The sequence below is a fragment of the Enoplosus armatus genome, chromosome 11 (assembly GCF_043641665.1).
Source record: "Enoplosus armatus isolate fEnoArm2 chromosome 11, fEnoArm2.hap1, whole genome shotgun sequence".
Taxonomy (NCBI): Eukaryota; Metazoa; Chordata; class Actinopteri; order Centrarchiformes; family Enoplosidae; genus Enoplosus; species Enoplosus armatus.
This window is the reverse complement of record NC_092190.1, coordinates 19,785,275-19,808,529: the sequence shown is the minus strand read 5'-3', so window position 1 is coordinate 19,808,529 and position 23,255 is coordinate 19,785,275. Positions and strand designations below refer to the sequence as shown.

At 40.1% G+C, this 23,255-nt stretch overlaps 1 protein-coding gene across 1 annotated transcript in view; it reads left to right on the top strand.

Moving 5' to 3' along the window:
- The window catches only part of ube2f (ubiquitin-conjugating enzyme E2F (putative)), a 37,572-nt gene extending 14,612 nt beyond the window's left edge, over nt 1-22,960 (top strand). The window contains exons 5-10 of the mRNA XM_070915164.1: nt 2,111-2,178; nt 5,938-6,008; nt 6,410-6,467; nt 12,486-12,518; nt 13,892-13,954; nt 22,836-22,960. Coding sequence (XP_070771265.1) covers nt 2,111-2,178; nt 5,938-6,008; nt 6,410-6,467; nt 12,486-12,518; nt 13,892-13,954; nt 22,836-22,886 — 344 coding nt within the window. The 3' untranslated portion in view covers nt 22,887-22,960. The remainder of the gene's footprint in view (nt 1-2,110; nt 2,179-5,937; nt 6,009-6,409; nt 6,468-12,485; nt 12,519-13,891; nt 13,955-22,835) is intronic.
- The last annotated feature ends 295 nt before the right edge of the window (nt 22,961-23,255 follow it).

The window sequence follows — 23,255 nt, the reverse complement described above, 5'->3', positions numbered from 1 at the left end:
ATACTCATCCTCTACATGTAGCCAAAGTCCTGCATATAGCCAGAAGTAAAAGAGAATCTTCTTCTTACATTTTTGGACAAATTTGCGGGTTACCTTTCATTAACCAACTAACTAACAAGCGTCTTTCTGTCATTTGAACACACGACTCCCTAACAAATTCTCTCTAGAATTGATTTACCCAGAAGATTTGGAGTTTAGTTGTTAGGTTGTGTGTGTCAGTGTGTATGTGCTCAAGCCCAGTGTCTTGTGACAGTAAAGACTGATTGTTCCAGTGTGCTGAAGACACTCATGAATTATTTATGACCTCTGACTGCAGCTGTTAGTCAGTAGATTTCTTTCAGTTTGTTGCGTTTTATCCTTTTGTTATTCTCCGTTTTCCCCTTTGTATCCATCCATCCATCGGTTTTGATGCTGTAGCTGTTTCTGTCTTTCCTCGTCTTTTCTGCTTAACACCCTTGCAAGCTGTACCTCTCTATTTCACACAGTGTTTCTCTCCCTCTGTCTCATTTATAATACAGGGGGGATTGTTTGTGCGGTCTAATTAAATTGTAGCTCTGTCTTTGTTGGAGTGAATGGAGTCGGGTGCGGTTTAGGTAGACCTTTTACGAAGGCCTTATCTCAAATTGCTCAGTGTTGACTACACAAAGAGGGGGAGAGAGTGAGAGCAAGAGAGCTGCTTGCCTTTATGCCAGTTTTTAAGTGTTAATGATACTGTGTCCGAGCAGTATAATTGTTGTGAATTTGTGATGGTTCAAAATATACAACAGAAGAGTATTTTAGTATATGTGGTTCATGCACGGCTGCTGAGCACTTTTTAGACATCTGGATACTGGCTGCTCAGTCCGTCGAGCACATACACATGTTCACACGCACACACAGTTAGATCATTCAATCTCTCTCTCACTTTCTTGAGTTCAATCAGGAGTTGACACTCAGTCCACCTGAGTGAGCTCTAACAAGGCATGAGCTCCATAGTTACTTCTTTTAAACAGATCCTGTGTACCAAGTGTAACAAGCCTTTAATTGGCCGTAAAGGCTACATGTGGGGAGAGACCAAGAGAGAAAGGAAGAGTGGGATTGGACAGCTTACTGAGGTAAATAGATACATAAACTGACCAAACAAATGTCACAGCAATCAATTCACGTGTGTGTGTGTGTGTGTGTGTGTGTGTGTGTGTAATCAGCCATTGCAAGATGGAAAGAGCCAGTGTTATGTTTGACCCACAGAATGTGGTCAGACTGAAAGGCCTCTCATTAGGCCTTTACTCCCCTGAGATGACCTCCTAGATTGAGATTCAGTTCGTCCAGTCGGTCCTCTCGTTTACTCTCCTGTTTCACATTCATTGAACTTGGCTGAGCTGGTTGATTTCCGCTGACTTCTGTCAGACACAACCTCCTTGTTCATTTCAATGAGACCATCAGGAGCATTGCATTGGGCCAATCGAATACGTTCCAGTCCATGTTCTAATGTTGATCTTGCAATAGTAGAGATGGGTTATTATAATTCAAACTGGACTTCATGGATCATATTTCATCTGCTCACCAACACAGCCCCTTCCATTTTTAAGTGCAGTGCCATTTTCTGCCTGATCACCACCTTTGCTTCTGTAGGTCTTATACCTACACCTAGGGCTCATTATTTTTTTATTTTTCATAGAAGAAAATATGATACTTTGCTGTTAACAGCACTCTGAGTTATCCACATTGCAAGAAGAACTTGCAGTATTTTTGGATGTGTGGGAACGTTAAATTCAAGTGAAAATCTATTAATGTATTATTTGACTAATCTGCTCGGGTATTTGGGTATTTATCCAGTGAAAACTGATAAAAAATGAAAACACATATACACCCAAGTCTTAGGCTGTTTTGTTCAAATATTGTGTTGTTTTAGGTCTTTGTGTTTTTGATCACTGCCCTGTGCAGGACACTCAATCCAGAAGGTGTTGATAACATATTTCTAAACCCTGATCAGCAGTGAATTGTGTATGATGACCGAAGGCCCTCTTTCCACAGGAAATTGTAAATTGATGTTTGTCACACAACACACATTCTTGTGTATACATTATTGAAAACATGTGTCCTCTGTCTCTCTTCCTATGTATGCTTCCAGATGAGGGTTACTACCAAAATGGAAGGTTTCAGTTTGAAATAGACGTCCCCGAAGCCTATAACATGGTGGTGAGTGGTTCAGTTATTTCTCATCATTTGGTCTCAAGGGTCCATGTGCGTGTCAGCTTGTGTGTGTGTGTGTGTGTGTGTGTGTGTGTGTGTGTGTGTGTACCTGCTTACCTATGTATTTGTGTTGTCAGCATTAGTCGGTAGCTTCCTGTTTTGGCCTCTTAAAATAACAACCCTTCCAGATTTGCCGGGTTGTGGTCTGTTCTGCTCTGTCCTGTTGTTTTGCGTATGAAGCAGTCTCAGACAAAGCAGTGGTGCCCTGAAGTCATCAGCTGCTGACACCAACTACAAATGTGTGCATGGTGGCACCAGCATCACATTCACTTTCATAAAATTCATATAGGAACATCAAGATGCTGTGTATATCTGGCAATAGATTTCTTTTCTGTGGGTCAATGATTTTTCACCTGAACTTCATGTAGTTGCTCTGCACACCTTTCTTTGTCTGTTCCTCACAGGCTTTATCTCACCATGTATGTGTGAATATGTGTCTTTTGTGTGAGTCTGTATGTATCTCTGCACATGTTTGCATCTATGTCTTTTGTTTGAGTCTTTTATAACACATTTACACACACACAGTTTCCTCTACATGCAGTCAACATGAGACGTAAATCGAATTATAATGTTGGGCCTAATGGCGTTCAAGTAGACAATTGCTCCTATGATGGATACTGGGGAAGGGCAGATTGACCAGACAGAAAGGTAAAGTTACAGAAGTGTTCCTCATCAGTATATTACCTCTAATATAGTCATGTTAAATCCATAATGGGGTTAAATTGCACAACTGTAGCACAAGTGAGCTAGGGGAAAGGTACTCCTTGTTAACTCTGTTAGTAATTATGGAGAGTAATTATTACAGCTGGTGGGTCTTAGTCAACAGATCCCCCTGCCTGTTAGCCTACACATTAAGTCAGTTGACAAAAGCAGTCTACAGTCCCGTTTGGAATCTTGCCTGTAGCTCATATTACAACAGTCCATTCTCTGAACAGCATTTCATTGATTTTAATTCATACATTCAGGCTTAAGGTTAGGACTGTGGTTTTCTACCCATGAGATTTTTACCAAAAATGTTTTAGTTCTGCCGTTACTCAGCACAGAAAGTGCTCAGAGCTGATGAAATTAAGTAACAGCAATGAGTTTTGACTCGGATATCGACCTAAAAACAATAGGTGTCCACTTTGGAGGGGGCCTTAATTGATAATAGACCAACTGAACAGGTATTTTGGGCTATAATTAATACCTTGGGAGAGACTGGAAATGTATGCCAAACAGAATTTAAATTGTTGAAAACATGTACACAGTTAAAATGACTTAAGCTTCTCTAGGGAATAATATAATATAAATATAAACTCTGCTGCTGTTCGCGTTTCCCACTTATCTTTTCTGGCTGAAATAAATGAAGTCAAAGCAGATTATTTCCCCCAAACAGTCACTGTCTGATCGACCCTACATTTCAAAATGTCTGCTGTTAGGGGAACGGGACTATGAATTTATTATCAGGCTAACCTCATGTGAACATCATATCCCCAATATGATCAAAACCAGTACTATGTATGCCTGAGAAGAAGCAGGGAAACACACAGCGCCTCGTCACACCCCGTTACCTGACTGGTGGGGAAGGAACTGGGGTTTTTGTGGGTTAAGCATTACCAGCTACCGAGTTGATTTGAGCCTAACATGCCCTTCACATGTACAGAATCATAAGCTGGGACAGTAATTGGTTATTCATTGCGAATGGGACCTGGCTTTGCAGCCTGGTGTCGCCCGCTGAGCTACAGTCATGGACAGTCTCATACAAACATCATGTTCATGGAGAAGGGAGAAGATGGTTCATTGGCGTGCTTGCTACCTGAACATGTGGATTTTGAGGAACTGAATAAAAGATGGGTGTAGTGTTTTTTTTTTTGGTGACTTTCATTGAACACACGCAGTGGTTCCAAATTGAGGTAGCACTGTAGGTGGTAGTTAAGACCCCAACCCCAGCTGATTTGGTAGTAGGTTGGAGTAAGAGGGTGTGCACATTGTGTGAGTATTTGTGTGTAAGGTAGAAGTAAGCAGGTCTGAGCTGTACTGAGGGGCAAGTCCATTTTTTTGAAAAGAGTATAATTTGTATTGGTGTGTAAGTGAAAAGACATTAAGACCAGGGTGATATACTCGTGTTTTCAAGTCTGAGTATTACTGCAGCAGGATTTCGAGGCATTCGTGTCAATCAGTGCAACCTTTTCTTCTTTGCTTTTCCTGTGGTCTCTCATTATTACTTCTTCTTCTCTCCATCACTGCACCAGCTTCCATGTAACTAAGAGAATTGAATACTTTAAAATGAAATCATTATAGTCATTTTACAACAGCCTTTTACTAGTCAACAAAAATCATACACACACGGCTCTACAAACACCACATCAGCTGAATAATAAAAACATCCGTCATTTGTCTATTGCAGTATGTGAGGCTAATTTTAACAGATGGTAATGTTAAAAATGATAAGAGCAAGCATAGCAGTTCAAGCATTGGGCTGGATTGACCAGACAGATTTCAGGAATTAAGGAGGGGAGCCAGTCAACACTAAAGCCGGGCTCAGATTACAGGCGTTTTGGGATTTATTGCTTTATTTATTGCTCCCTCTGGCACAATAATCTTAATAATAACCTGTAGTGTGTGATACGCCATTATTATTTTTGTGCATGATGCAACCCGATTTTAAAACTCCTGTTGTCTGAACCCACCTTAAGTGACTTCTCAGATTTGTAAAAAGTGGAAAAGTACATCTTATTCTAAATGTGCTGTATTAACTTGTAAGCTGGCTTTAAATAGCAAAACTCTGAAATTGAGTTAATGAAGAAGCCCTGTGGGCGATGTTGGCCTTCTCCAATCTGAACATTGTCTAACTAGACAAGTTAAAAGCCCAAAACACAGTGGGACATGGAGCATACGCAGACACAGAAGGCACAGAAGCGTCCATGTTGACCAACAACAGTGAATAAACCATCTGTGATCACTGGCCTGAGTTTTGAGGGCTGCTCACGGCTGAAGAAATCTCTCAAAAAACAGGCAAAATGGGAAAATACACCACACAACATTTTAACCACATCATCACTGAGGCAAACACTGTAGTTAAAAGTGTCATGGCCTTGTTGAATTGTCTAGAATTTGTCTATTTGTGTGTGTGTGTCATGTGTGTCCTTATTGAAGAGAAATAGTTTGGATGAAATGCTTTGAATTGCATTAGCAAATAATTTGAACTACGAATGAATGGGTTTGTAGAGTACACAGAAAAGAAAAGGTAACCTCGGAGAGCCTTACGTTGGTCTGGTGACTGTGAACAGTTTTTCTATTTTCAAAAGGGCTCTTTTATCCTTCAAAGAAAATTGGCCCATAACAGGTTCTATATGGAAGTAGCATTTAAGTGGTAATTATAATTATTGTACAGTGTTAAAGTGGAAGCAAAATGTCTCAATACATCACTACATAATACTTACGTCATGTTTCATTTAATACAGGTCACTGATGAGAACCTGAGCTCAAAAGCTCAGCTAGTAAAGCACGTGATTTTGCAACACCAGCAAAGGCATGGAGTTATTTCCATTTACACCTTCTGCAAAGACCTTCATCATGTAAAGATAATCTGACTATATTAAACGTATGTCAATAGGTTATTAAAAGTTTGTTTAAAATTGAAAAATTAATAAAGTAATACAATTAATAAAAATGTGTCTCTCTCTTTCTCCCCTTTCTTGCTTTTCTCTCCATGTTAATTTCCAGCCTCCTAAAGTGAGATGTCTGACCAGAATATGGCATCCTAACATCACAGAGAACGGAGAGATTTGTTTAAGGTAATGCCTACACCTCCTTCATGAATTGTCCTCACCTATGCAACTGCTTCCTGTCTTTATCTCCAGTTGTCACATTGCAGTGTATAATGTTACAGCATTGTTCTTCCTGCTAAGATAAAAAAGTATTCCCTTCACTAGACATCCACTCTCACACATGTTACCTGAAATTGAATTGGGCAAACCCTTAAACGAAGTATCTTATCACATTCTTTTTTAAAGATTTTATAAACAGTTGTGGAGCTTATAACCTTTGGCAACATCTTTAGCATTGTGGGAGGGGCATAACACTAAGCAGTTTACAGTACATACTCAGAAACAACATACAATGACAAGCTGCCACAAAGTGTCTTAAGTATTGGATATGACTGTGTATTTCTTTTCTTCTTTTTTTTTTAATGCAGCTTATTGCGGGAACACTCTATTGATGGCACAGGCTGGGCCCCCACCCGAACATTAAAGGTAAATGAATTATATTTATTTAAGAGAATGTCACTCTCTTTTAGAGCGCTGATGTTTTTGACTGTGGGGATTCAGGAAGAGTAAGTGTTGCTTGTATTCATCTGTCGTCTTAAAATTTTGGGTGATGGATTGACTCTAACGAGACCATTTCAAGTCAAGTTTACTCTACATGTGACATACATCTATATTTCATTTTTAGTTTCACAGTGAGGGTAATAATTGTTTTTATAGCAACAGCAATCAAGAAGTGATCCAGTGAAGATTATGTATATTTTGATGTATTATTTGTATCATCACATGCCTCATATGTTTTTCTAACATCTTGGTCCATAGACAGTCAGATATTTGAAGCCCCAGAAGTCCCATTTACTCTTGAGGGAATTCTTGTGTTTTTTCTTATACATTGATACATTGGGAGCATATTAATCCTATTATCCCTTTTATTTGTAGGGCTAATGTCAGAGAATTAATCGAGGAATCTCGTAGCTGTTTAGGAAATTGCTTAAGAGTAGTAATGAGAGGTTGTGAAGCTATGAACTTGCCACAAGAAAATGTCACAAGTTGGTCAAAAATAGAGAGAGAAAATACCATGAATGTACATGTTTTTGAACAAACCCATGTCTCTCTCATAAATCTGTAGTGACAGAAACATTTGAGCCCAAATTAGACTATCTGTAATCCTGTAACAATGTCTACTTTGTGCTCAAACCTCAAAGGAGTGGATGGATGGATATTGTAAAACCCTGTTCTCCATACAGTTGGTAATTTAGAACATAAAAGACCTGAATGTGACACTCATTAACATGAGTCCACTTATTTACTTTCTTAAACTGACAGAAAAAAGGGTGCAAAACTGTACTTTTGAGGGCTGTTGAAAACACTGCAGAATCCTCGCAGGACACAAGAAGAAATCTTTTGCGGAGCCATTTAAGGTAAACTTCACAATGAAAGGCCTTTCAGCTGCATATAAAAGAGAAGCTTCTTATCATTCACTCAATTGAGCACTTTTTGCAAGCTGTTTAGAAACAGTTACTGAAGTTTAAAGCAAGGATGCCCTCTGCTATCCCTATTCAAGATTTGACTAAAATTATGTTTGATAGCCGCAACGGTGTGTAACTGAATGTGGTTGTAAGCTGAAGCTCTGCCTTTCATGTTAAAGTTTGACTTAAACATGCTGATCCGATCAGACGCGTATCTGTGCTTCTCTGCAGGGACACAAGGAGAGATCAACATTCCTCTCTATCACTGCCCTGGGATGCACTTGTAATTATGTAAATATGCAAATGTATGCATACTGGGTGCAGAAGTAGAGAGACAGGGATTTTTTCAGAGGCATTGGATCGCCCTCCTACCTCCGGTACCAGTTTTACTTAAGTTCAGACAGTCATCCAGTAAATCCCCTTGGTGCTTCTTGACCTTCCTCTCAAGACTGCTCTTGAAGTTATTGTCAGGATTTGATTTCCCTTCCTATTTTTCTATTTATCCAAGTTATCTCTCTCCTTCTGGTGTTGTCTGTGCACATCAGCATACGCCTTTCTCAGAAGAAGCCATATTCTGCTAGTCTTCCTTGTACAGAATGAAGAACATATTCCACATAATTGAAAATTGTTCGGCTAGATAGTTTGTTTTATTACAATGTCATCATGATATGGTGAAGTGTCTCCATATCACTGAACACATTATGTTACGTTCTGCATGATGTCAGTCACATGATACACTAAGAAGGAATGGAAGTCTTTGCCAGGAAAACATAGCTCAAAAACAAATTCTTTTGTAATAATCATTTGATATAAAATCAGGCTCCATTCAGCCAGTCACAGTGGTGGCATTTGCAGACACTTGAATGATGCAACTGAAACTGTAATTAAACTAGTTTAATTAGTAAGCTCAGAGAGCTTTATTTTCCCTCTTCAATAACTTCTTATTGAATGAAATGGTGTGCAATAGTGAACAAAAGGCAAGGGGGATGTAAACAGAACAGTTGAGAGGAGCTCCGGGAGCTATTGTGACAGTTAACGGCTAGCTTGCCAGCTACAGCAGTTCACCAACTAGCCATGTAGGTAGTCACTACGTCACCAAACTTCCTGGCCCCACCTATTTGGCATGGATGTCACTTTGTGGTGTGACTGTCGTTTTACACATACATTTTCAGCTCAATTATTTTATGATGTGCTGTATTAAAAATTGTATCAGCAACACATACAGTATACAGTTAAGATAGGCCTCCTATTGACTTGAAAGCCACACATCTAGGTATTGATTTACCTTACAAAGAAACCTCCAAATACATTTCCAGTATGGTCTACCAAAACTAATTGCAAAATACAGGAGACATAATATAGAAAATATTTTTTCGTTCCACTGTACATTATGTGGAAAGAAAGACAATGAGAGAATCTCCTATCTTTTTTTTTTTTTCTTTCCTGCCATTTATACACCACATGCAGCCAGTGTGGCGGGCTATTGTGACTGGCATATAGATGCCGTTTCATCAGCTGTTCAGTGTCCGTAACCAAGCTGTGATTATAATCAGTTTTTGTAGAGATTCGGAGTGGGAACCGAGATGTTGTACAACACACAACCTTGTATTTCATTTGCCTTCTCCTGATTACTTTCATGGGTGTGTGCACTGTATGTACATGTACATTTTCCTTTCATCACATACTGCTGTCCTTCTCTGGTATTTGCTCTCTCTTACTCTTACACCAGTGGAGCCACTCCAATAGAGTGGCCACTCGAATACAGTCGGGATACGTGTTTTTATTTTACAGCATTTTCTTTGTTTTAAGATGAAAAATGTGGATGGATATTATCTTTTAAACAATACCTTGCTCTGAAACACAAACAAATACACTTTCTATATGTTTTATAATGTACTCCAGTCTCAATTGTGTATTCTTGCTGTTTTCAATACTTCTTTTCCTTGGTCTTGATTCTAAGAAGCCACTGAAAGGAAAGCAGCTTTGCATACAGTATGTGCTCATCTTTGTGTGTGTTTGTGTTCATTACAGCAGAACTAACCAGTGAGCACTGAGTTTTAGGAACACACTCTCCGGCATTGCAGCTTTTGTGTAACTGGCGTGAGTGCAGCGTTTGACCATACAGATACATGAATTAAAGCTACTGTATCTGCTCACTGTAAAAAGTAGAGATAGAAGTCAACATTGCACAGCTAGCAGGGTGAGGCTTACAGAATTAGTGCTAAGGCTGGAGCTTCAGTGCCTAAAAACTATTACCCAGATTGGACATATTTCATTTGACATCCACTGAAATTAAAAAATATGTCTCACTTGCAGTTGCCTGCTGCAACAGCACAGAATTCTGGGAAGATTGTAACCTCCTCTGCTAGTTTCGTAGTTAGTGAACCAATGACACGTGAAAGGGAGCTATGGCGTGGAATGATCAGGAATAGGCTGACATGATCTCCTGTTCAGCCATAGGGAGTTCACCTCTGGAGGAAATGTATAGATTTCCAGTGACCTTTTGATGTTGCTCAAAGATGTGTTGGTTTAACTATTGTGCTGTTTTGTGACCTTCCCTGGCCTGACAGTTTGTGGATGTTTGTTTGTGTTCCTGGTCCACAGTTGAAAGGCCGTCTATCATTGTTTACATGAATGTAAGATGCGGATGTGGTCATGTGTGTGTGAGAGTGGCTGGGGTTCATGAGTGTCAGCGAGTGTCACTGTGAGTGCACAAAAATAAGTGAGAAAAAGTAAGTGCAAAAGCTGTGAGTCATAAAGGATTGTGTTTTTGAGTTTTTGAGTGGGTGATGATGTCCTTCTTGACTGGTCACCACTCTTCTCCTCTTCATCCCACACACACACTCACACACACACCTTTGCAGTAATGGCTTGTATGGTAAATTCAGTACAATGTACATATGAGTACAAAAACAGTTTTGCTATTTTAAGCGGAAATATTGTGCTTATGCACTATTTAATTGTGATTCTACTCTACTATTCTCTGTTTCTATTTTGTTTTTGTTAAACTGCTGTTACATACTGTCAGTTAAGCAGGTGTTTAGTATGTATTGTGTTCGCACTGGAAAAGTGACAAAATACTCAAATATACTCAATACCAGACAGTTTGCAAACTAAATATGGATCTCAACGTATTTTTCATTGTGCTGTCTATACATATTTTTTTCCCACAGTGCAATGCTCTGTGGATATGGAGGATTTATTTTGAATTTGACATTCTTTAAAATACACCAAATTTAATTTCAAAAAGAGTGTACGATAGCCTTTAGGAATGAAGCCTAACACGCTGGCTCTAATAATAGCTGGTAATAGTTTGGTTTTAGTTCACCAGGAATTAAAACAATACAGTGTTTGGTTTTTGGGTTTGGTAAACCTATGAGTATGTACCATGGTACATAGAAGACGGAGATGGAGAAAAACAATACATTTTTCTTTGTGGTTATTTCAGCCAGTCTCTGCAAGGTTATTTTCATTTGCTTTTATCACACAGTTAGCAAAACAGACCTTTTGCTAGTTGTCTGCTGTCTAAAGATTCAAGGTTCAACGCTTCATTTCATTATGTAAATGAAATAAATACATGTGTGGAATGAGCGAAAGATAATTGAATGGAGGCCCTGAAAGCATTGATTTGAAAATGTCAATCAGCTAACAGAAGTTTGCAGCAGCTCCCAGTGAAATAAAGCTTCCCCTTTTAGTTGGTCTCTTGTGATGTCTTCCAGTACAATATTCTGTCACCATGTCACTGCTAGATTTCACTTGACTATTCCTGTAAGTAGAAAGGGGGGCATAATGAAAGTTGTAAGCCTCAGCGATAAAAGGCAGTTATTGTGCCACCTTTCTTTTCCCGTACTCAGAACCTTACAGTCTGTAGCTGCTGCCAGACTTGCTGTAGAGTCGTACACTGCATGTCACGGTGGTTCTTTAAAGAGCCCCATGGCTCCTGCCGACAGGCGATTCAGGGATGTAATGGTTTTGAACTTGCATCCTTCGTTGTACTGCTGTGCCACTGCTTTGTCTCAGGGGAAATGTTGAAGGAATTCCTCTATCCTTATGAAGGTTATTGTAGAATGATATATTTATGATAGTGGTTACCATCTCTGTGTTTCCCACAGGTTGAGAATTTACTTGTGGTGGTGGGTGGCGCTGCGTGTGATGGCGCGGCGTTGTGATGGGCAGGTTCAGTAATAAACTAGTCAAACAAAGGTTTATGAGAGACTTAACCTACTTGTTATGTTAGCTAGCTAGCTAGCTAGCTAACGTATTGATCATCATTTTGCACTGACTGTTCCGTTGTGTTGAGGCTAACAATACTAGCTAGTCAGTCCAACTACCCTCGTAAGTTAAAATAAGATGAACACATTAAATACGACAAGGCATTCTTTTTTTAGGCATCCAACACTGGGGGTGTAATGATACACCAAATTCACAGTTTGGTATGTACCTCGGTTTTGGGGTCACAGTTTGTTTGTTTTTCAGTACAGCAGGGAAAACAACAAAATGCCTTTTTTTCTTTTTTAAATGTAAACATTCAACTGTGGCTCATTGGCCGTAATTCTTACTTTAACAATTAATACACTCAAATACTGACATATTAAAAAAATATATATAAAAATATAAATGTGACTAGTACGGTGATGTTAGATGTGTTTCCACAGACAGACCTGACTTGTCAATGTCGGCATACAGTTTGACACTAATCGTTTCACTACAGCTGATGGACTCTAACTGGTGCACTGCCAAAATGTCTCAGGTAAAAGTCACGCTCTAGAATTTCTGTTCTGCGGGGCTGAAGTCTGCTGGTCTGTGTGCATTATGAAATGACAATTGCGCGTCATGATTGAAAAAAAAAAAAAAAAAAAGGTATTCGGATTTTATCTACCTGGGCGGCCCGCCCAAGTAGAGCCTATGTGTGGGGAAACACTGTATCTTACAGGCTGAAGTTGAAAATGTGCATTTCAGTGTATGTTTTCATTTATATTCAAACTGTAACACAATTTTATTCTTTGATCAGTAATATTTTTTCTTTTTTTTTTCCTAGGACGTAGTCTGGGGATTGAACTCCTTGTTTACTGTAAGTTTTTCTTGTTTTTACTTTATTAACATGGACATACTGTTAGAAACTAAACTACCCAAAATACATTTTCATTTGTCATTATAGTGACTGGATACATAAATAGTTTGCAGATTTTAGAAATGATGTATGCACACATAGTTTTCCCTAAATTCTGTTGTTAAATAAGGAAAGCTAAAGCCAGAGATCTCCCTCCTTTAACAGACTATGATTGAACTGAATCACAGTCCTTAACTGAAGAGTGCACCATTGGTTTAGCATCAATAAATCCGCATTATTGAAGTGTTTTTAAGTTGCTTACTGTATGTCGGTTACAGAAATGACAAGAATCCAAACTCAGATCAGATTAACCAAGGCCATTGTTTATCTGTCTCTACGGCTGCAGTATGACTATCAGTTTTGACTTCGGGGAAATTATCTTTCTCATTATGAAGAACACTTTGGGATAATAGGGAAATAAAAACAAGAAAATGTGATTACACATTAAGCTCGTGGAATTGCCTGCCCAGCTGGTTCTGGATGTCCTCTTGTGCTAATAACAGTAATTCTTCAGAAAATTAAGAACACTGATAACTAATTAAATTTAGGGTTCTGTTGTTGATGTGTTTAATCATTCAGAGGAATATGAAGATATAGGGATGCTAAAAATGATTCTGATAACATGAATGCAAACATGCTTTTAAATATGAATGGATTATATGTTATGTTCTTAAATTAGACAATAAAATATGGGGTTTTTTTAGTAGATCATTTAAACATTTTGGGTGCCAAAGCAAGCAGCAAGTAAGAAGCTGAAAGTAATCATATTATTTAGTTTAGTCCAAAATATGCATACTTTGCTAATTGCAAGCTTGCATAAATCTATCATTGATTCCATTTTGAAAGTATCCACACTTACCCTGAGGTCAGCACTGCGTCTACGATGATAATGGTGATGGTAATCTGTCCTGATGGGTGGCCATGCCCTAAATCTTACCTCTTAATCAGGAAACAACCTCTCAGGCCATCCCCCTTTTTATCTCTCTAATAACACCCCGCGTCTTGCCTCACTTGTTGTGCATGGCATCTCGAAGGCAACACCATAATTATGCTGTTTTGTTTGTCGGAGTTGCAGAATCCAGGGTGACATTGCAGCCAGCAGATAGTGCTGAAGTAGGCAATATATCCCTCAGCAGCTTTTTTTTTTTTATTGGGAAACAAAATTTGACCCTCAGAAGTCTTAAAGAAAAGTTCTCTAATAAGCGGAGCAAACATTTGGGACTTTCTGGCCTGATGTTTCACTTTTATTTCTGCACTGTTGTTCAACTTTGCTGTTGCCTCTTCTCTCTGCACCTTTTCTCTTCATGCGCTCTCTCTTTTTGCCTCTGCTCCAGGACCTGTTGAACTTTGATGACCCGTTGAACATTGATGCAGCAGAACATCATCTGAGAGACAAGGTGAGGCTTCACTGCTTTGATTGGTGCAAGACACATTCAAGGGGACTCTAACTTGATCTTTAATTCTTTTTTATCATCACACATAGATTCACTGCAAACAGTGACTCCACTGACATGCAGATGATTCATTTGTGAAGCCTGCCCAAAGTGTCTCAGATGTGCTTATAGTCTCCATAATCATATTCATACTGTAGCTCCTGTTGATAGCCTGCATAGAAATGTATTTCGACAAGTACAGCTGCTGCAGAAAGTACATTTCCTGCTGCAGTTTTCAGAGACGTCCTGTGTGCACTACTTGCTTTTGTAGGTGGGATTATGTGATAATCAGTTGAGAGTTCTTTAATCTGGTATAGTGGGCTGAAGCACACAGCAGCCTTTCTGAGAGCTGTATGCGTTGAACAAGTACATACGGTGTTGTAAGTACTTGTTCATGCACACCTATTTAATTCTGTGCCTCTACAGTAGACAGCAGGCTTCACAATTTGTAAGTCAAATCAGCACCCTAAACCGGAACTCTGAATTCCCACAAACCTCACTGCTCTCTCCTTGGTGATGTGCAGATTGTGTGTGAGTGTTATATGCAGATGTGTACACAAACACACACACACGGTAGTGTAAGTGTGTTTTTAAGAACCGTAACTTTAGTTCTACATTATCTAGGACTTACTGGATGGCCACACCGTCAGCCATTTCTGCATACACGATGATAGACATTGAGTTGGCGTGGGAGTGGTTGAAAACCAGCCTTCCTCTTAGCAAAACAAATGTTCAAGATGTTTCTAAAAGATAGACACCCTGGCTAATTGATTTAACTTATTCCCTCAATCTCTCCCCATTTGCCCTCCTTCCATTCATTTCTATCTTGTGCATCAACTCTCTTCCATTCAGGTCTTTATCAGTACGCCAGGCAGGTGTCAAAAAGTGAGATGTTTTTCAGTGTTTCGCTTACAGTGATTGCTTTCCTGGACTGCCCACCAAACTAATGTAACTCTGCAGGGAGTCTGCTGACCAGGGAAATAGTTGTTAGTTGAGCTAGGTAAAAAAAAAACAGGTTTATTTGTCAGTGAGTCAAAGCCGCTAGGAATCTCTGCGGCCATAAGGAAGAGCATGCATCGGATAAATTACCGCAGTATTTTCATGTATACAGAAGTCTCAGACTTGTCATAACCAGAATCAGTCCCTGTTTACTGTATAGTACAGTATAGTATACTTTATATAAGGCTACTATGATATATGGCGTGGAGCTAAACATTCTTTGACACTAGGTGCAACATAAACATACCATATGTTCATTCTTCAACCAGAAGACATGATTACATTTATTACATTTTTTATTAGTATGGTTATTACATGACACACAATAGGTAATTGTACAAATTTGGAAAATTCTCCAAAGTACTGCATGTGGTTCTTAAGAATATTTGTCTTCAGTAAAAACATGTTCTAGAAGTTTTGGTGCTGCTTCACTGCTGTTGTGGTTCTCTGGAGTCACAACAACTGAAAACACAAAGTCATCCATCCATGACCCACTCCCACTGAGTCACAGCCTGTTGTAATCAACTTCAGTGGTGAGTGGGTGGAGCTGTGGGAGTGTGTTTTCAGCACACATCCTTGTTTATGTAGATGTGTGTGTGTGTGTGTGTGTGTGTGTGTGTGTGTGTTTGTCTGTGTTGAGGCTTCTGAAGTGGAACTCCTCCTGTGGCTGCTCGCTGAATACATTTGCTGGTTAAAGTGGCTGAAAGGAAGCATCCTCATGGGCAATTTAGTGTGTGTGTGTGTGTGTGTGTGTGTGTGTGTGCGCACCTGTATAACAAACACAGTTAGTAAGAATGACACTAAAATGGAATATGCTAACTGGCTTGAAAGGGTCTGCAGCTCCGTCGTTAGCGGTCTCTACATATGCATGAATATTTATGTAATACCGAATTCTGAAATACTCAACATTTCCATATATAAATTCCATATACTATTTTTAGTAACCCTGATATCTCATATCCCTCTTACAAGGAATAGTTGACATTGCAGACTGTCGGGGGAAGTCAGAGTACATCCTCTAACTGATGTCCAAGGATTTTTTCAAACACCCTCAGTTTAGTTTGAAGCTTTATGAAGACCAAGCTCTGAAAGTTTGAAATTCTCAGGAGTCTGAATACTAATTAGGCTTCTCCATAGCATAAAAGGATTGTGTGAAAGATATTGATTGATATTGACAAATCATGTTTTAACAAGATGAGTGTCGTCTGGCTTTCTGATTGGAATCATTTGCTTCAGCAGACAAGGAAGTGTTTGACGTAGGTTGTCTGCATTTCCCTTAGAGTATAAAACATTTGCTGTGTCCCAATTCCATACATACTAAGGTTGTGAGTGTGTGTGCTGTGGTCACACTGAACATACTATAAGACAGCTTCAGAAAGATATTGGAAAACAAAAATGTAAGTATGAAACTTTTAGACATTTTTCAATTTGTGATGTGTTGTGAGAAATCTTGTGCTCAGATCTCCCATGGACCCTCACCACCACTAACCTTAAAAAACAAAAGAACTGAATGAACACTTCTCATGGTGTCATCACCATAAACATGCCCCTAAAATGTTCCAAAAGGATAAGGAGATCAATCATATCACATACAGTATTTTAAATGTATTCTGCATTTTAGTGCAGGAAACAGTCTGAATGCTGTGAACCGAAGTGCATCAGCTCTGACCCTTTAACACACAGCCCAGCAGCATGAACACATGTGCCATTATTTAAATGTCAGGCGTCTATAAAATGGCAAAAGACTGAACTGCCAGAAAGCAGAAGAGTTCTGCAGTACAACACGTATACCTCAGTGTTTCAACGGAAAATAAAATGCTGCTGCAAGAGTATCTGGGACATATCGCTGTATACTGTGATGTGATATTGACTAATAATAAAGCACACAGAGGGACAGAGTGGGTCCTTGCAGGGTTTGTGACTGCTTAAGTTCCAGAGTTCATGCATCCTATCGACCCCCTCTGCATACTAAATTCTCTACCAGTACGTTGATTGATACTCATCAATGTGAGAGACCCCCCCATCTCTCCCTCTCTTCCATGCTCACTCTCAGGTATCTCAAGGGGTTTAGTCTTCAATCAATAGCCAATCATGTCAAGCGCACACACACACACACACACACACACACACACACACACATACACACACATACACACCATTTGCTGCCTTCTGATCTGGCCTCTGTCCCTGCTGTCAGCTTTCTGCCCTGAGCAGTGATTGCTGTGGCCCTGTAGGGTCTCATTAGAGTACCCAAGGAAGAAGTGACATCAAGATTGTTCCTGAATCACGAGACCGTGATTAAAAACACAAACAACAGTGTTCACTGGCTATCAATATAGCAGATGTTTTTGTAGGAATTAAATATGTCTCCAGATGTAGCCGTGTGCTTATTATGGCCTACCTTGTGCATGCTGCTCTGTACCTAGTTTGTTATACGGAGCGAGACGATGATAATGATGCGATGCCAAGGCATGGATAATGTTTGAGTCCTTCTGTATTATATATGCATCTTGGTCTCATCACAGTAATGTCAAATCTGTCAAATAGTAGGGCAGTAACGAGAAAAAAAAGACAAGGTAATTGATCATTAATGTCACATCTAGTAAGTTCAACTTATAAATAAATAATATGGTCACATGTAGCTCCAGTCACCTCATTATAGTGTCTACCTGCTCTGTCAGTTCAGTGTCAAAGTTCTGTTGTGGCTGCCCACAGTGGCGTACAGAGGCCTGGCAGGTCTGCTCTCTGTTGCAGTCTCTCTCAGTTTTGTGAGCGTGATCGCAGCTGCCCAACTATTGTGTTGTGGATGGAGTTGCTGACTTACCGGGCAAGTGATGTTAAAGGGAAATTCTGCTATTTTTAAACCTGACCCTATTTGTTATAAATTCAGGTGTCTAAATGAGTAATAGTTACCAAATGTTTTGGAATTGGTCCTGTAGATCGCCTCAACTGGTAGCTGCGAACGGGCTTCAACGTAATCCTTGCTCACCCGTGAAAAGTACATCCACTAAAAGTGTTTGTTTTTGCCAGTGACAGGCCAAAATTTGTTAACCTGCCAACCCAATAAACCTGCCAATTGAGTAGAGAAGTGGTGAACCGAGCCCAGACCGTACCAAAATACACTCACCAACTCTTGATGAGGTGGAAGACAATTCAGACAAATTTGTGTCCTGGAAAGTCTGGGCCATGGTATTGTTTATGCAAATTGTGACAGAAAGCAATGCAAATTAAGGAGGAAGGTGAGGCACATCTTCACTCCTTGTCACAACAACCTCCTCCCATTCTTTTCTCTAGTCCGCTGCTATATTTTTAAGTCTAAGGCAGACTTTTCCTGAGCTGGAGGAGCGAGGTTTACACTGCTGAAGTGTGCTTTGGATAGATGATGAATCCCTGTCGGTTGATGGTAATGCGTCACAGTAACGCATATTATCTGTAGTATCACACTCCCTCTCATACTGCTTGTATGGCTGTTGAAAGATGACATGTAATGCATCAGGGTCTGTTGCTATCAAATATGGCTTTAAATCTACTATTAAAGTTATTAACGTGTTATTAACGCTCCTGTGTTCACGACTTGAAGTGGCTGTTCATGGCTACACATGTTCTCCTGCAGTACAGCATTGTGCGTATATGTTTCTGTAGTTTGTATTTTTCCAACCAATCCTAGCCAAGTGTAAAGAACACCCACAGTGCTAAAAGACGCTGGAGAATCCTACAATGTCAACAAATACTAATAAAATCAAGTCCACAAAAGCACATTATGTCTAAAAGTGCCAGTGCATTCATCAGTCTATACACAGAGTAAACTGACCTTCTCTGTTTTTACCTCAACAAGTCTTTTTGCTGCTGGAATAAAACCAAACTTTCTTCTACTTGCTATACATACAGGCAATCTAAAACACATTACTGTACAACATGTAGTGTGTCATTGAAAATCATGCTTGAGGAATGAATTTGACTCTCGACTCCTCTCGACAAATCGATGTAAACCAGCAAATAAACGAAAAGGTTAGAATACTTTCAATGAAAGAGGTATAAAACATTGTCAATATTCTAGTTTAGGTTACGTAACACAAGTTCCTAAGTATTTGGTCAAGGCAATCTCAACAATTAATGCTGGATGTAATGAAAAGAAAGGCATGATGTGACATGCTCAACCAATCACATTACTCCACTTTGAGTGTGGAGTGGAAAGCTTTGACATCTGCTGCAGACCACAGTGGACCACACTGGAGTTCACTTACACAAACCCCACACCATTTGAAAGCAGAATCACTTTTCTGGACCTCACCCAGACGTGACAGGGCTTCGACATTTTTACTAAACTCACAGAATTCTCAAAAGATTTCTCAGTCAGCCCGAGTGTGAAAACACCCGGGACAGTTGAGTGTTCTCATGGCCTCCACACCTCCGCATCCCTTGTCATCTCTCTCTTCTCTATTCCATTTCTTCCTTTCCCTGTTCACACCTCTCTCCTTCATGTTTCCCTTCGCAGTCTGTTTACCTAATGCATCCTGGGGCTTTCCATCGCTTATTTTTCAACTTTTAGCAGATAAAGTAACTGTTTGTACCCACAGGGTTTAATTAGCATCCCCTTCCCTCTGATGGTGGTACATATTTTGAGTACCTGTACAGATCGCTGGAGGAGAGGAGAGTTAATTGCCTTCCGCTGGTGAAATAGAGCCAAAAAAAAAGTAAGCTGTAGCATAACAAAGTTTTTAATCAACTGCAGAGTTTACTTAGTCTTCAAACTAATGAGCGCCAAAGTAATTTGCAGTCTCAGCCAATTTTCTGCTGTAAGAGAGAAAGGGAGGGGCAAAGTAAGTACATGGTAAATTTATGCAAGTTTACCTTGTAAATTTGTGTGAAATGGCATTAATAGGGTTGTTACACTCATCCTTCAAATCTATCTGTGATACCTAAGACATTTTGCTTTTTTCTTTCACCCATCAAGACATGCATTTGGCCCAAGATTCAAATCTGTGTTGGACATCTTAATTGGCGCCAGTTTAAATACAGTTTTGAAACTAAACTTAGTGTGTTCTCTGTCTGTCAGTGTGTGTAATCTACACTTCAAGTCGATGTGAAGTGGTCTAATTGGGGCAATCTCTAGTGTCTGTGCGCCCTGCAAATTTTCTGCTCCCTCATTTCCATTAAATGGCATACTGTGTGTAAGTGTGTCTGTTTAAGTTTTTTGTTTATTGTGTTTTTTCCTCCATAAATGTTTACAGAAGCTTGCAAGAGACAGCTGGGTAGACAAAAGATGGGCTGTGACACACGGACCAATATACCATATTTACGTGGTGTCCAGCATAACTTGAGACAGACAGATGGACAAAAAGTGGTATTCCATTGAGGCGGACCGTGTTTCTGTATAATTGATTCATATTTTTTTCCCAACAGGATGTTGGAAAAAGTAATTACCCGCTATCATCACAAAAGCAGTTTCTGGTATACAGAATATATACCGTGTATATGGATAAGAACGGTCTGTATCCCTTCTCATCTTAGGACATTGATCTCTGCAGTGAACATTGCATTGACCAGTCATCATGATGGTGCTCAGGTATCTCATGTGTTATTATGGTGCAATTGATTTCAAGTTATTTGATCGCTGCTTTGAGAGTTCTAATAGGAAATACGTTTGACAGTATTCAAATTTTACCTTGCACATTGCTCACTGCTTGGATTATACGCCTCAAGCTCAAAGTTTAAAAAGATTATTGAATTATTTGAACCACTGACCTTTCAAACTGCATCAAGCCAGATTATTAGAAGCTTTAACATGAAGAGAACATCTGAGTTTCCAGTGGTACCAATAGTCGAATGTAAAGCAGTAAATGGCCATTTTCTGAGGAAATTGATTTGTTAAGCCTTTTTACACAGACTGCTGCTGCACCTAAATAAACTAAAATACCATGTGCGCTTCGAGGTACTCACACAGTCCGTGCACCCAAAATCCACCACTTGCTGGTCGTTGCACTTGTGGCATTAAGATTGGCCCAGCAATAGAGCCAATCCATCATCCCTCTGTGGACAGATACTCACACTGCTGTCATCACTGCTGAAGTTTTTGTCTCTGGCAGCTTCTCAGCATTGCTGTCTGTCATCTGTGTTTCCACACACACACACACACACACACCATGTCTCTTTTTCCCTTCTCTCTCCATCCCTCTTCCCCCTGACTCGTGTTTGTTTTCATCACACTCTCTGGCTCTCTCTCTCTCGCTCATACACAGAAGCCCCAGCGATGCATGCGTGACTAACTGACCACCAGAGCTGCAGCGTAAATCAGTGCGCTGCTGTCAGTGGGGGACACTTGTATGTGAAGTCTCATGTTGGACAGCTTGACACGGGGAGCATGACGGCATTTATTGACCCAGACCCCTGCGCTGATGGAGGAGTGATGGGGGTAATGAGTTGAAAACAAGACAGGAGAGGGGGGCCAAGGAGGGGAGGTGGGCTGAGGAAGGAGAGTGCAAAGCACAGAAAGTGTGATATTCCTCTAGAGTGCATGCAGCACACTATTCATTTAACCACAAATAAACTGGTTAAATATTCTAGTGAAGTGAATGCTAAGTTGAGATATTGGAACAATTTAACATGCATGATGAAGCCATAAGTACATGTTGTCTGGAGTGACTTTGTGTTGCTCTTTGATTGATCTGATTGGACAGTGCGCTCCAACTGCTGTTTAGAGCCACCCCACATTCAGAAGCTATATGAATCGCTTGGGAGCCACAGCTAATACAATTTGTTTTTACGTGACTGTGGTGCTGCCAAAGCAATTTGCCAATCCCTGTAGCGACTGCATCATCATTAATCCCAGTAAAGAACGTCCCCTAAGCTGTGATAGTGTGCGAGCAATTACAACAGTTTCTATAATTTACAATCTGCCTAGCTACAGTGCAGTTTTGCTAAGCCGTGCACTTTCTTGTATAGACAGAATAAAGGAGATCCTTTCAGAGCAATCTACAGTCTTTGATCAAAAGCCATGTTGTTGTGTGTGTGTGTTGAAAATGAAATATGATGAGGATGTTGACACAAGTAAACCCAGATAAATCGACCAAGTTTCCCCAAAACAACCCAAGTGGTTGAAGAGAAAATACACGGAAGGCTTGAAATGGCAGAGCCAACAAAACGAAAGAGGGCTGTCAGAAGAGGAAGGAGAGCAAAGGTCACACAGCTCGATGGGGCGAGATGTAATCGGGAGGGATGGGTCAAGCGTGCGACAGAGTGGAGGTTACTAGATGGAGGGAAAGAAGCCAAGCACAACCAGGAGGGGCACGATCAAGAGGAGAGACAAACATGGGAAGAGTGGAGGAGAGGGCACACATGACCAGAGGGAAAGTTGACTCGAATGACAGACATCATGAATAAGATGTAATGTGGTTCTACTCTTGTACCCTAGACGAGATATCCTCTGAACGGTCAAAATGTAATTGTGAATGTAAAGAAAAACACATAATCAAACATACAAAAACACACAGGCATTTAGAATATAAATTTAAAGCAGCTACAAAGAGCGCAAAGCTTCCTACTTTTGTCTAGCGATATGTCTAGAACAAGCACATCATTTGTGGTTAAATCACTCAACTCGTAAATTCTGCTTCAACATCTAACATCTAGGCTTATAGGGTCTAGATGTGTTCAGCAGTAGCTTATGGGAAGTACAGATTCTGTGAAACATACTGTATGTTTGGTTGAATCTGTGTTGATGTGCTTTGTATTTATGCTTTCCTTAACATGGTGGATCATATTAGTTTGTCACTCTTTCAACTGCTTGCAAGTGTTCAATATCTGACTCTAACCCTCTCTCTTTGCCCTCCCCCTGTCTCCAATCCAGGAGGATTTTCGGAATAAGGTTCAAGATTACATCAAGCACTACGCCAGATGATAGACGCATCAGCTACCTACATCAGCCTGCACCAACCAACCAAACTGCTCTACCTTGCCTCTGCTTATGTTGGCCAACCCCCCCACCCCCACCCCCCCCCGTGTGTGAATCAACAGCTGACTCTTTTACCACTCCCCTCCTCTTGACACCACCGCCCCGCCCGTGCCCTGCTGTTCACCTGATTGCAATAAACTCCACACTGCAGGAGCGAAAGAAAAAAAATGAAATGAAAAAAATGTTTCAGGAAGGGCTTGCATACAAAAGAAAAATATGCTTTAATTATCCTAATCGATTAAGTGTTGTGGCGGGATCACTGAATGACGCCGCCGCTGAGGTGTCCCCGAGCCTGTCAGAAACGAGCCATGGTGA